Consider the following 13511-nt stretch of genomic DNA (forward strand, 5'->3'; position numbering starts at 1 on the left):
GCCACGATTAAGGGTCAGATTTCTGTGCTGGCCGTTCTTTTTCCAACGCCCTGTGGCGTCTAACTCTTTGGTTAGCACCTTTGTTCAAGGGGTGCGACATTTGGTCCCTCCTAGGAGGGAGCCTTTGCCTCCATGGGATTTGAACCTTGTTCTGTCCGTGTTGCAACATGCTCCTTTTGAAAATATCAGGGAGATCTCGTTGTGTTTGTTGTCCAAGAAGGTTGCCTACTTAGTAGCGATCACTTCGGGTCGCAGGGTGTCGGAGCTGGCGGCCTTGTCCTGCAAGTCTCCGTATTTGGTGATTCACTTGGATAAGGTGGTCTTGCGACCCAACCCATCTTTTCTTCCGAAGAGAATCTCTGAATTTCACCTCAATGAGGACATTGTCTTGCCTTCGCTTTGCGCGAAGCCTAAGCATCCGAAGGAGGTGGCTTTACATTCCTTGGATGTTAGGGCAATCAGGGTTTACCTGTCATCGACTAAATCCTTTCGCAAGTCGGATTCTCTTTGTCCTTCCTGAGGGACCTCGGAAGGGCATGGCAGCGTCGGCTTCTACCATCGCCAAATGGATCAGACAGACCATTGAGCAGGCCTATGCTTTGAGGGGGAAGGTTCCTCCCGTACCTGTGAAGGCACACTCTACCAGATCTCTGAGTACGTCTTGGGCCTGTCATCATCGGGCTTGGTCGTCCGTTCACACCTTCTCAAAGTTTTACAGAGTGGATGTTCAGGCATCGGCAGATACTTCTCTTGGCCGTAAAGTCCTTAGTGCGGCGGTGCCTTAGGTCCCTTGTTTTGGGCCCTTGGCTGTTGGGGTGTTTTTACCCCTGGGTTACTTGTTTTTTCCTGGGTTGTTGCTCCTGTTGAGCACGTTTTCCTGTTGCCCAGTTGGTTCTCTTACTTTGGTAAGGTTCCTTTCTCTGATGTGGGTATTGCATTGCTTTAGGCGCGGCTGCTGTTTTCCCACCCCTCATGTCTACACTGCTTTGGGACGTCCCCATTAGTGACGAATATGAAGAGGCGGCGACTGTCGGAGGACTTAAGAGAAAACTGAATTTTTGTAAAATCTTACCTGTAAAATTCCTTTCTCTGAGTCCTCCGACAGTCGCCGCCCCCGCCCCTCTTTTGGGGTTTGTTTATGTACTCTACTGCTATTCTACTGAAACTGAGTTGGTATGCAGGAAGCAGGGAGGTATTGACTGAGGGGACCACCCCCTGGGGGTGGGATATGCTAAAAGCTTTGATATTAATATATTCTGTTGCCTAGCTACTCCTACAGAGCAAAGGTCAATAACCCCATTAGTGACTAATATGAAGAGGCGGCGACTGTCGGAGGACTCAGAGAAAGGAATTTTACAGGTAAGATTTTACAAAAATTCAGTTTCCCCCCCCCCCCCCCCCTGAACTTTCCTTTAAAAATTCTACCAATCTTAGGGCACCTTTAGACCCTTATGCAGCTGAGAACAGATCTAGTGTGATCCCGTATAAAGGGGAGAAAAAAAAATATATTTTCAAATACACCGTTTTTTGCCTTTTCATTTCAGTTTTAAATTGAATAGGTTGTTTTACAGGGTGAAGGTCGTAGACCATGGCAAAAATGTCTTCCTAAGGATAGTAGTGCAAGTGCATACTTTGTATTTCCTGTTTACTTCACTGTACAGTTAGCTGGTGGAGAACCGGAATTCCCTAACTGTTCTGAACTGTGCTTTAGCTTTTGGCATAGGTGACAGATCTTTAGACAGGTAACAGTTTGCCATGTTCCACCTACTTTTGTCCAGATTGTGCTGTACTATTCTTGCATCACGGTGGATTGCATCATTTTAATTTGAATGAAATGGCAGATGTATCCCTGTACATGAGAAATGTTTTAAGTTGCTAACTCCTATAATTTACTACCTTCATAATTCAGTGTTTGTGTTCATGTACAGTGCAGTCTGCTTAGTATTGGCCTACTTTTGTTCCCAGGTTGTTTGCGCTGTGCCTCAGAATTTGGAGAGCAAGTCTCCAGCTGCTCCGGGTCAGAGTCCCTCAGGGAGTGTGTGTTACGAACGCAATGGGGTAATTAAGAATTACTTTTTTACCAGTAAAATTTGTAATTCTCTTGGCCTATTTTGTGATTCTCACACACACCTGCCCCTCTGCTTAGCCAGCAGGGTGACACCATTGTTTACTACAGTAGCTTCTGTGTTGCATGCCTACTCACTGGGCTAAGACATTTTGGGTTGGCTGGGACTGAGGGCTACATGTGCTCTTAACTTTTATGCTACCTAGATATCATGTTTGACAGCATTATGCCTAATTTTAATCAATGCTGATCTTTATGCTCCCCCCCCCTTTTTTTTTTTTTTCTTATTTCTACGGTATTATAGAAAGTTTAACTTCAGTTGTCCCATGTAATGTCGTGTGTGGTGTTTTTTTTTTTTTTTTTGCTGGGCTAAAGGATGGGTTTTTAGATTTTCCTGGAGTTTTGCATTAAATCCCCACTATCACTTGTGTGCTAAACTGCATGGCTTACATGATGGGGCTGGAACAATTTGGACCATGGTAGTCATCAAGTTGGTGGGTAATGCCGCCTTAAGGTGTTCTTAGTGCCCATAGTTTTTCAGATGTTGCAATTTATTGTAGACTGTTTCCATTTATGAAAGGCTTTAACTTGATTTTATTTTGTCCTAACAGGAGGTGTTTTATTTAACCTACACCCCAGACGATGTCGATGGAAATGTTCAGCTTGAAACTGGAGATAAAATTAATTTTATAATTGATACAAATAAGCAGTAAGTTGTAACTTTATCTCCATGCTGTTGTGTTTTGAAATCTTGATGCTTTGGAGCAGAGTATTACCACAACATGTTTACACTTTCCTAAACTATTAATGGCAATTGGTGCTGCATATCAGGAAAGGCGGGCCTAATTTTGCAGCCTGGATGTAAACCTCTGGTACTATAGCATTCCCATGTTGATGCCTCTTTAGCAGGCCTTTTTCCTGTATACAGAAAAGTACTGGGAAAGTCTTTTTAATGTAGGATATGCCAAGTCAATATTGTACTTCCCATAATTTAAGGGAATATTAACAGCAGAGATGCAAAAAATCCTTACCTTTTTTAAAAAAAAAAAAAAAAAAAAAAAAATGCTTCTGCAGTCCAACTTTACATTACATTATGTTCACACAGATTATAATCTAGCTACCAGCATCCATTTTTATAAACAGCAAGTAGTGAAAATTGACTTATTGAAAACCTTCCCCATGTAACTTTGTAGGTTGGCGTTCTCTGCATGGGGTGCTCTACTAATGATCGGGAGCCAATTTGTGTGGTTCTGTCTGTGTTCACTTTTTTTTTTTTTTTTTTTTTTTTACAAACGAACCTTTCAGTTTTCACAACCCACATCTGACTAAAGATGGTGGTCCACCTTTTTGTTTAATGCTGTAATAGTAAAAGGTGTATTCCTTTTTTTTTCTTCAAGAGCAGCTCCAGTCTGGGGGAAAAATGTCAGCAGCTACTAATACAGTAGATGCTGATGTTTAACATAAGGACACTTGTCCAGTGATACTGTGATGTTGGCACCCCAAGTCGATTTATCAATCTGCTTCAGCTGCAGGCACCCGCATTGTAAGTAACCGAAACTGGCTGTGAAGCCTTCACAGCCAGTTTCCTACTGCGCATGCGCGAGTCGGGCTGCGCTTAATGAATATTTCAGCTGTCTTCTGGGGTCTGTGTGGGCCCCAGAGGGGAGGAAGGAGGTACCGGAAATGTTGAAGATCAGATATTAACCAGAAGTGGGAGCAGGTGCCTGTTGAAACCAGGTACCTGCTCCCCCCCCCCCCCCCAAAAGTGGCTGCCAAATGTGGCAGTGGGGTGGGGTTGCAAACACGCCAAGCCTCCTCCTTTTTGGTGGAACTCAGCTATAAGGTTTAGTTGTCAATTTAAAGGACCTATTAACACAACTTCGTTTTAGTCTTGGCATCTAGTCTTCCAAAACTTCTAGTTTATAAAAGTTTTTTTTTTTTTTTTAACATATTGCATCTGCTAATTGATGTAAAGAGACAAAAAAAGTTGCATACAGATCAAATTGTGTGGCTAAAAGGGCATACTAACAATGTGCTGCAGTAAATATTGCAGTCTCCTAATAAGGAACCACACTACCTTTTTTTTGTAATCTTGAGTTCTTACTGTATTTTCAGTGCAAAACATATGGGTGTTTTTTTTTTTTTTTTTTGTGGGTCCCCCTTCCGTCTCCTGTTTAAAGCGCTTAACTGCTTTTTTTTTTTTTTCTTTGCTTTTTTTCTGCTATAATGTTTTAAAGTGGTTGTAAACTTTGTTAAACCAATTGTACCTACAGGTACACCTATAATAAGGCTTACCTGTGGGTACTGTGAAGATCTCCTAAACTTGCAGAGTTTAGGAGACATTCAGAGTGCATGCAGCTTATGACCATCGGTGCATGCGCTCTGAGGGTCCGGCGTACTCTGCCCGACCTTCAGTGCCTGTGCTGCAAAAGGCGGCTCCGACCATTCACAGCGCCAGAACCCAGAAGAAACACCGGGGAAGATATCCGCCCTCAGTGGTGAGGGGGTGCTGCTGGAAGAGCTTTGTTCGAAGGTAAGTATTTCATAATACTTGCTCATTATGCCTTTTTGTCTTGCAAATCTTTATTTTTTATAGTCGGTCATACAAACTAGGGATGCACCGAATGTTCGGCAACCGAACATTATTCGGCCGAAAATAGCAAAAAAAGCACTTTCGGTGTTCTGCCGAATAAGTGAAAAGGCCGAATAAATTTGTGCCGAACAATGTCCCGACCGGCGACCCGCCATCCCCGAGCATCACTGTAAACATAGCCGGAGGCACTACAGCGGCGGTCACTAAATGGTGGCTCGCGCGATGCTTCCGCCCAGACCGCGAGCCCGCTACCTAGGAGTCCTTCAGTCCCCTTCCTCACTGCGGCTCCCTGCTCACACGCCGCCGGTGTCCTGTCGCGAGTAGGGGGTGTGACGTCACGTGCGCGTCCCGCCCCCTGCTCCTGACTGCGGCTCCTTCACACTCGGTCCAGCGAGCTAGGACGTGACACTATGTGCCCGCCCCCCTGTTCGCGGCTTTTGGCTCCGACCTGGCTGCAGTTCAGGTATGTGGAGCACATTTGGGGGAGAATACGGTAGCTGCACAAGCATTAGTGTGCAGACTGGCATATTTTGCCATATGTTGCCATGCTCATTAGAGTGCCCTATAAAGTGCCCCTTAAAAAAAAAAAAAAAAATGTGCCCAACAGAGTGCTCCCTTGACATAAAATGTGGCCATCAGCGTGCCCCTTATTTTATGCTAAGGGACATGCTGATGAGCCTATTTTATGTTAAGGGGCACGCTAATGGGCATATTTTATGTTAAGAGCAACGCTGATTTAAATGTTTTTTGCCCATCAGCGTGCCCCCTAACATAAAATGTGCCCATCAGCGTGCCCCCTAACATAAAATGTGCCCATCAGAGTGCCCCCTAACATAAAATGTGCCCATCAGCGTGCCCCTTATTTTATGTTAAGGGTCACACTGATGGGAAAATTTTATGCTAAGGGTCACGCTGATGGGAAAATTTTATGTTAAGGGGCACTCAAATGGGCATATTTTGTTAAGAGCAACGCTGATGGACACATTTTTGTTTTGCCCATCTTTCTGAGTCATAGCTCAGACTTCAGATTCGGACCTCGGCCCAAAGAAAATTTTAGCGACCGGACCTCCTTGAATTTTAATTCATTACCCCTGCACTACAGGAAGCAGAGCGGATGCTTCCTGTATAGCCGCTTAGCGCCGGGGTCGGTCACAGGCGGAGTGATACCAAATGTACTCCGCCTCCGCCTGTGACAGGGCACAGGAGCCATACAGCAAACATCAACTATGCAGATGGGAGGGAGGCAAGGAGAGACATGAGGACAGACACGTGAGGAAAAGAGACACACAAGAGGACAAGAGAGAGTGAGTGGGAGGACGAGAGAGTGAGTGGGAGGACGAGAGAGTGAGTGGGAGGACGAGAGAGTGAGTGGGAGGACGAGAGAGTGAGTGGGAGGACGAGAGAGTGAGTGGGAGGACGAGAGAGTGAGTGGGAGGACGAGAGAGTGAGTGGGAGGACGAGAGAGTGAGTGGGAGGACGAGAGAGTGAGTGGGAGGACGAGAGAGTGAGTGGGAGGACGAGAGAGTGAGTGGGAGGACGAGAGAGTGAGTGGGAGGACGAGAGAGTGAGTGGGAGGACGAGAGAGTGAGTGGGAGGACGAGAGAGTGAGTGGGAGGACGAGAGAGTGAGTGGGAGGACGAGAGAGTGAGTGGGAGGACGAGAGAGTGAGTGGGAGGACGAGAGAGTGAGTGGGAGGACGAGAGAGTGAGTGGGAGGACGAGAGAGTGAGTGGGAGGACGAGAGAGTGAGTGGGAGGACGAGAGAGTGAGTGGGAGGACGAGAGAGTGAGTGGGAGGACGAGAGAGTGAGTGGGAGGACGAGAGAGTGAGTGGGAGGACGAGAGAGTGAGTGGGAGGACGAGAGAGTGAGTGGGAGGACGAGAGAGTGAGTGGGAGGACGAGAGAGTGAGTGGGAGGACGAGAGAGTGAGTGGGAGGACGAGAGAGTGAGTGGGAGGACGAGAGAGTGAGTGGGAGGACGAGAGAGTGAGTGGGAGGACGAGAGAGTGAGTGGGAGGACGAGAGAGTGAGTGGGAGGACGAGAGAGTGAGTGGGAGGACGAGAGAGTGAGTGGGAGGACGAGAGAGTGAGTGGGAGGACGAGAGAGTGAGTGGGAGTGGGAGGACGAGAGAGGTATATACGGTATACACGAACACACACTTTTTTTATTTTTGAGGTTGGGTGTGGTAATCTTGGGTGAGTTTCCCACACTTTATTTTCCAGGACTTGACCCCTGGACGCAATCAAATAACCCGCGTAGAGAGAGAGGCGCGCGCTTTATGCAGCAAACCTGTCAGCAGTGTGGAAGCACTTTAAAGTGTCAGAGAGAGGCAAAAACGGCCGATTGCAGACATTGTTCTGCTGAATTGTCCAGAGGGGGTGCATCTGCAAAAACGTACAGCACTTCAAGTTTAATTTATCACTTAAAATCAAGACACCCCGAACATCATGCAGAGTACGAGAAAGACACGGCGGCGGCTACGGCAACAGCAGCAGCGAAAAGAAAATGAGCTCCCAGTCCTAGGACACCCACTCCATCTGTGGCTGACTTCTTAGAAAAGGCAAAAAAGTTTGCCAATGACAGTGCCAAAGCTAAAGGTATTACTACAAGGATAATGGAAGTCATCGCATTGGATGATCAACCATTCTCTGTTGTAGAGGATGTTGGATTTCGCAGGCTTATAGACCATATTGAGCCCCGTTACACCATCCCTAGTAGACGGCATTTCTCAGACGTGTGCTTACCTGAGATGTATAACGTCATTTCAACTAACGTCCATGAGCTTTTGGCCACAGATATTGCAGCCCTCAGCTTCACGACTGATATTTGGAGCTCGGATGTGAGCCCCACTAGTATGCTGAGTTTAACTGTGCAGTGGATCGACAGATTTCAAGCTACAAAAGATTGTGCTTCACTCGCAAGAGTTTAGAGGGTCCCATACAGCTGTAGCCATATCCGAGGCGTTCGCCAACATGTTTGACACTTGGCGTATCGACCGATCTAAAGTGCATGCGGTAGTCAGTGACAACGCAAGAAATATGGCTAAAGCCATGGAAGATAGCAATCTGAAAGGCATACGGTGTATGGCACACACAATTCAACTGGCGGTCAACGAGGGATTGTTGAGTCAGCGCAGTGTAGCAGATGTGATAGCGATAGGCAGGAATATTGTTGGCCATTTTAAACATTCACCGCTTGCCTATGCGCGCCTACAATCTATCCAAGAACAGTTCGGAATGCCACAAAAACGTTTCCAACAAGATGTGAGCACAAGGTGGAACAGTACATATTATATGCTGGAAAGCCTTTTTGCGCAAAAGCGAGTCTTGGCTACATACATAGATCATGACCTGCCCGCGACATTCACCGCACACCAGTGGGTGTTAATCGAGAACGTTCTCTCTCTTCTCGTCCCCTTTGAGCAGATAACAAGAGATAAGCTCATCTGATGCATCTGTGGCAGACGTCATACCCTTACTTGCAGCATTAAAGCGTCTTTTAAACAAAGAGGCTGAAACAGACCACGGAGTGAAAACAACTAAAAGTGCGCTCTTGGAAGCTGTCAGCACACGATTTAGTCAGGCGGACTCAGAACTCCTGTACTGCATCGCGACTGTGCTTGATCCACGATATAAAGATCATTACTTGGATGTGGGAAAAAAGATGCGCACACGAGAAATGATCCAGGCCGAGTTGGATTTGGGAAAGCCGCTAGGTGATGGAGACGGTCAGGTGATGCACAGCGCAGGAGATGAAAACAGCGCAGAGAGTAAACGGGCTCGTACTACAGATGAGCCGCGCACACTCGCTGTCTGTCATGTTCGATGAGATCCTCCAAGAGAATAACCCATTTGCAAGACAGAGGACAAGCTCGACCGCTCAACAGTTAGATGGGTATCTCTCAGAAGTCCCCATCCCCAGGAGCAATAACCCTCTCGAATTTTGGCGGACCAATCAAGGCCGCTTTCCCGACTTGGCGCAGATGGCACGCAGGTAGGCTACTTGTATGGGAGACATTGTTCGTTTTGAAATGAGCAACTGTCAGAAAACTGCAATAAAATTTTCAACTATTCTGATTTCTGCAGGTACTTGTCTGCTCCATGCACAAGCACAGACAGTGAGAGACTGTTTAGTGCTGCATTTCATGTCATCGATGAGAAGAGGAACCGACTTTCATGTGAGAAAGCAGAGAAACTACTTTTCATAAAGAAGAACCTGACACTTTTCCTGAAGAAGTAGGCTTATGTCTAGGACAGTTATTCATTGGTTTTGGGTTCATCCACAGTTTTTGCACTATTCAATGCACATTTGTTGTTGTAGACATACAGAGTTACATTCTTTCAGCAGTCAGTTATAGGCCTAACGTAGGCTATTCAAGAAAAGGGCTTCAAAGATGGCAGAATTTTTTTTTTTTTTTTTTACTAATTTTTTAAGTTATATTGTGCTTTAATATTTGCTGGAATGTTCAAAAATGTTCAGTGTTAAATAAATATTTTGAAATTGTATTTTTGTTATTTGATTTATTTATCTGAAAAGTAACACAAAATAGTAAAAAGCAAATTTTTACCATTTAATTATTGTAATGGTGAAAAAATGGCAAAATAAATGGAAAAAATGCGAAACACCGCGTTCGGTATTCGGCCTTCGGCCAAGCATTTCATTATTATTCGGCTTCGGCCAAGAATTTCATTTCGGTGCATCCCTAATACAAACTTTGTAATGTGCCTTGAAGATGGAAAAGCTGCTTTATATCCCACTTGTGTTTTATCTTTTTGAGTTTAAAGTGGAAGAAAGGCTTGACTCTAACTGCTATTAATGTTCCTTCCCCTTCCCTCTATGTATCCTACCTAACCTATAAGAAAAAAGTGCATTAAAAAAGGGGTAAGTACACAAACGGGTTATGCAGCTGGATAGGTAGGAGGACCATTAAGAATAGTTGGACAAAGGCTTTTCTTCCTCTTCATAGACAAGTATATATCTCCAAATTTGTGAATTTAAATTTTTTCTTTTTTATAGCACTGGTGCAGTAAGCGCTCGAAACATTATGCTGCTTATGAAAAGGAAACAAATGCGTTGCCAGGGTGTGGTTTGTGCCATGAAGGTAAATCAAGTTGATAGGCAATAAACTTATTAAAATGCATGTTTATAGTAAAGTCTTGCACCCTTCCTAGGCTGTGGAGTAAAAACAAAAACTGTTACAACCTGGGACCGCTTCAACACACAACTGCTTTGGGGACTTGGAGGTTTGTATTCAACATAGGAAAAGATTTTGGCTTTTTATTGAACAGTGGTTCTTGCTACTAGCAGTTCCGGTTTTAAAGGACAAATTGACCTCTTCAGAACATGTTACAATTGTATTTAGGGTGGAACATGTGACATGTTCCAGCTAGGGTTGCTATCTCATCCCCTTAATCCCGGACACATTAATTACACAGGTTCTGAGGCTGATATAATGCACATAAGGCACCATTAATTACCACCTTAATCAGCCACAGAACCTGCGTAATATGGCCTGGATTAAAGGATGAGGTGGCAACCCTAGTTCCAGCTCCTGTAGCCTCTTTCCATCCCCCTGCCCCAAGTGTGACAGCAGGTAAGGGATCTTCTCCCTGCACCCGCTATCATAATTCAGAAACTGCACAGCTGTACGAGATTCCGCCCACATGGCCTTGTCATTCATTCTGTTTCCTGTGAATGGATGGACTACAACTACTGTCAGCCCTGATGGCTTGTAGTTCTGAATGGACTCTGGGGGCGCTAAAGAACATGCTCGTAGTTCATTCACAAGCCCTGCAGTTTGAAAACAAGCATGTATTGGAGGTATGGGCTGAAAGCTGCAGGGCTTGTCTGCAGAAGCCTGACATTGTACTCCTAATCCCCTTGATCATGATTGCAATGTTTTCCAGGCTCCTGCAGGAAAACAAATGTTCGTTCTTTTTTTCTTTCTGCAGAAATATGTACTTTTATTTTTCTTAAAAGGTGAACCTATCCATTTTTAATATCTTCGCCACACCTTTATTTATATGGTGGATGTTGTAATGGTCATGCGTACTGGGCTCAAGAATAGCTGTGGATGGAGCAGCCATTTCGTTCCTGTTCAGCCATTGCATCTTATGTCCTTTTTTCTTCTATGTTTTAAAACTATATATCCAACAGCTTGGATTCCTCCTCCCCACAACATGGCTATAGTTCAAAGGGACCTTGAGCTATAGTTCAAAGGGGCCTTGAGTACACAAGGGTTTTTTTTGGCTTCCAACTAACTTCTCTCCACCTCTGCAGAGCTGTAAACAGCTAGTTGAGTTCTGGCAGGATGTCTGTTAATTTCTGCTGACCAGACTGATTGTAAAACTATGGCCAAATCAATTAGGACTACATGGCATGCTATAAAATGTCTACCCCCAGAACTAATGGGGATCGTAAAAAGCAGTCAAGCTTTGTGACCTCTGCCTAATTCACAAATCAAATCCACACACTATTCATAAAATCAAACCGGACCAAGACATAGTGTCAAGTATGTATTTGAATAGGGAATATCCTACCGAACAAATTGAGGTCATACATTACAAAGCTAGCACATACAGAAGGGTGATAGCAGTCGGGTACCTCCTGGGTAATAGGCTTATCTGCGATACCCTATGTTTAGTATCCATGGACACGAAATTCAGTGCTGAACAATATCAGTTTCAGGAATGCAACTGTTGCATATTGAAATATATTAATAAAACTGTGAGGGAGGGCCATGAAGCTGTCATAAACAGTGACCTCCCATGGCCACGTGTTTAATTGGTCAGATGGCCTCTGCCAACACCCCCTTTGGTCCTAGAGAAAAGGTGCATGCCAAGACAATTCTCATGCACAATCAACAAGTTTAAGAACCAGTAACATCTTGCTCTTTTACTGAACTTTCTTGCCTCTTTATTGGTTGTAACAGTTTTTTTTTCTGTAAATACTTTATTTGGAGTAAATATTTTTTATTTGCACCAATTTGACCTTTTCATTATTAAAACTTATACTGAAAAGTGTTACCTTGTCTTTAACTGTGCTATGCAAGCTAAAAAGGACCCCCCTCTTAAAGAGTTACTGAACAGTATAAATTCTCTAAATTTACCTTTTTGTGGTGACAGTGTGTGTACTAGGCGTTCATTCTAAAATCCTAATTCGTATTGCTAAGATTAAATTACCACCCTCTTTTGACAGAAGGAAATTGTAAGGGTTAATTGCTTAATTTAACCCAGTGACCATTCCTCTCAGGCTGCTGTCTAGATTGGGTCCTGCAAGCTGGAAAATCTTTGTGCAGGGTACAGCTGAGAGCAGCATTGCTACGCAAGTGACAGCACGGCATGCATTTGGCCTGTCCTTTGTCACGAGTTGGTATGGAGGGCAGAGATCTGAGATCCATGGTCGTCTCAAATATAATAAACCTGACTTCCTGCAAATTTTGTTTGCCGGTTAAGTTGTAAGATTTTAAATTCTGCAGAAGCCTGGGTTGAAACCATGTTCGGTTTCTCTGTATGGACCCAAGCTCCCACATATTTAGCTCAGTGTGGATGCCTTCCTGTAGCAGTGCTGGAAGTGCACTCCTGGCCTTGTGCAGTGGCATCTTATGTTTCTACTACATACATGTTCCAGGTTTGTATTTATTTTTATTTTTTTTTAATTCACCTTCCCTCTTATCCAAATTAAAAAAAAAAAAAAAAAAAAAAAAAAAAAAGACTGCCCAAAATAACCCCACAAGCTGAGCTTTCCTAGAAAGGCTAGCTTTGTAAGCAAACACCCAAAATGTTCATGGGCTTTTTATTTTTTTTTTCCCTGCTGAACTGCTTCAGTACCCATACAGGTCTGAGAATGCAAAATAAGTAGGTCAAATGCAGTAAAAGCAAATCGTCACTGAAGCATGTCGGCACAGGCCCGAATGCTGACCCCAAATGCTCATACCATTATAAACCAAGGTAGGTCTTTCAGCTCCTGTCCTTGATTCCCAGCAAAAATGTTAGGGTATGCTCACATTGCGTTAACCAGTTTGTGTGCCTTCACTGTGGGGGGAGATTAGGTCAAGTAGGGATTAGGCCTATCTAATGTAGCCTAGAAACCAAGTAACCCAAGCATTGTATGATGGGGAAAAAGGCTCTGGCATAAGGAGGTGAAAAGAAAAATGACAACCTGTTTTTTCAGTATTTACCCCGGTCTGTTCTGATTTTAATGGAAGAGATCTATATGCACATACCCTTGCTGTTGTGCTATAAAATAGTCCAGCTGCTACAATTTTTTTTTTTTTTTTTCCCCTAGGAAGCCTTTGGTTTTATTGAAAGAGGGGATGTTGTAAAGGAGATATTCTTTCACTACAGTGAATTTAAAGGAGACCTTGAAGCCTTGCAACCAGGCGATGATGTGGAGTTCACCATCAGAGATCGAAATGTAAGCATACCTTCTTATTATTTTACCATCTCTTGTGCTATTTGGACTTTGCTGATTTCTATTTTTTTTTTTTTCTCTGTAGGGTAAAGAAGTAGCAACTGATGTAAGGCTTCTAGCTCAAGGAACTGTTATATTTGAAGATATTAGCATTGAACATTTTGAAGGAACAGTTACCAAAGTTATTCCTAAAGTACCCAACAAAAATCAGGTAACGCATATTAAGAAATATCTAAGATCTATTCACTACTCCGTAGTGGTGTACTGAAGACAAATTTACTCTGAATTTAGCAAATTTACTATGTTTTTAGTCTGTGTATGTTTACATACAAACACTGAAACCTCTCACAGAAATAGAACACACACTCTTAAACTGTGCCTTCTAGTCCCTCTGCCCTTTGTAAATTTTTCTTATTTTAGATTTTAGTGTAACTGCATGTTG

General features: G+C 43.9%; 1 protein-coding gene across 2 annotated transcripts in view; it reads left to right on the plus strand.

Moving 5' to 3' along the window:
- Positions 1-13511, plus strand: part of CSDE1 (cold shock domain containing E1) — a 208419-nt gene that overhangs the window by 76797 nt on the left and 118111 nt on the right. The window contains exons 7-11 of one of the 2 annotated variants that reach the window (XM_082246093.1): positions 1966-2058; positions 2677-2774; positions 9674-9758; positions 12944-13072; positions 13155-13280. In XM_082246093.1, coding sequence (XP_082102219.1) covers positions 1966-2058; positions 2677-2774; positions 9674-9758; positions 12944-13072; positions 13155-13280 — 531 coding nt within the window. The remainder of the gene's footprint in view (positions 1-1965; positions 2059-2676; positions 2775-9673; positions 9759-12943; positions 13073-13154; positions 13281-13511) is intronic. The other variant, XM_082246094.1, reaches the window with a different exon arrangement.

Source organism: Pelophylax lessonae, assembly GCF_965119305.1.
Source record: "Pelophylax lessonae genome assembly, chromosome: 2".
In the NCBI taxonomy this organism is placed as follows: Eukaryota; Metazoa; Chordata; class Amphibia; order Anura; family Ranidae; genus Pelophylax; species Pelophylax lessonae.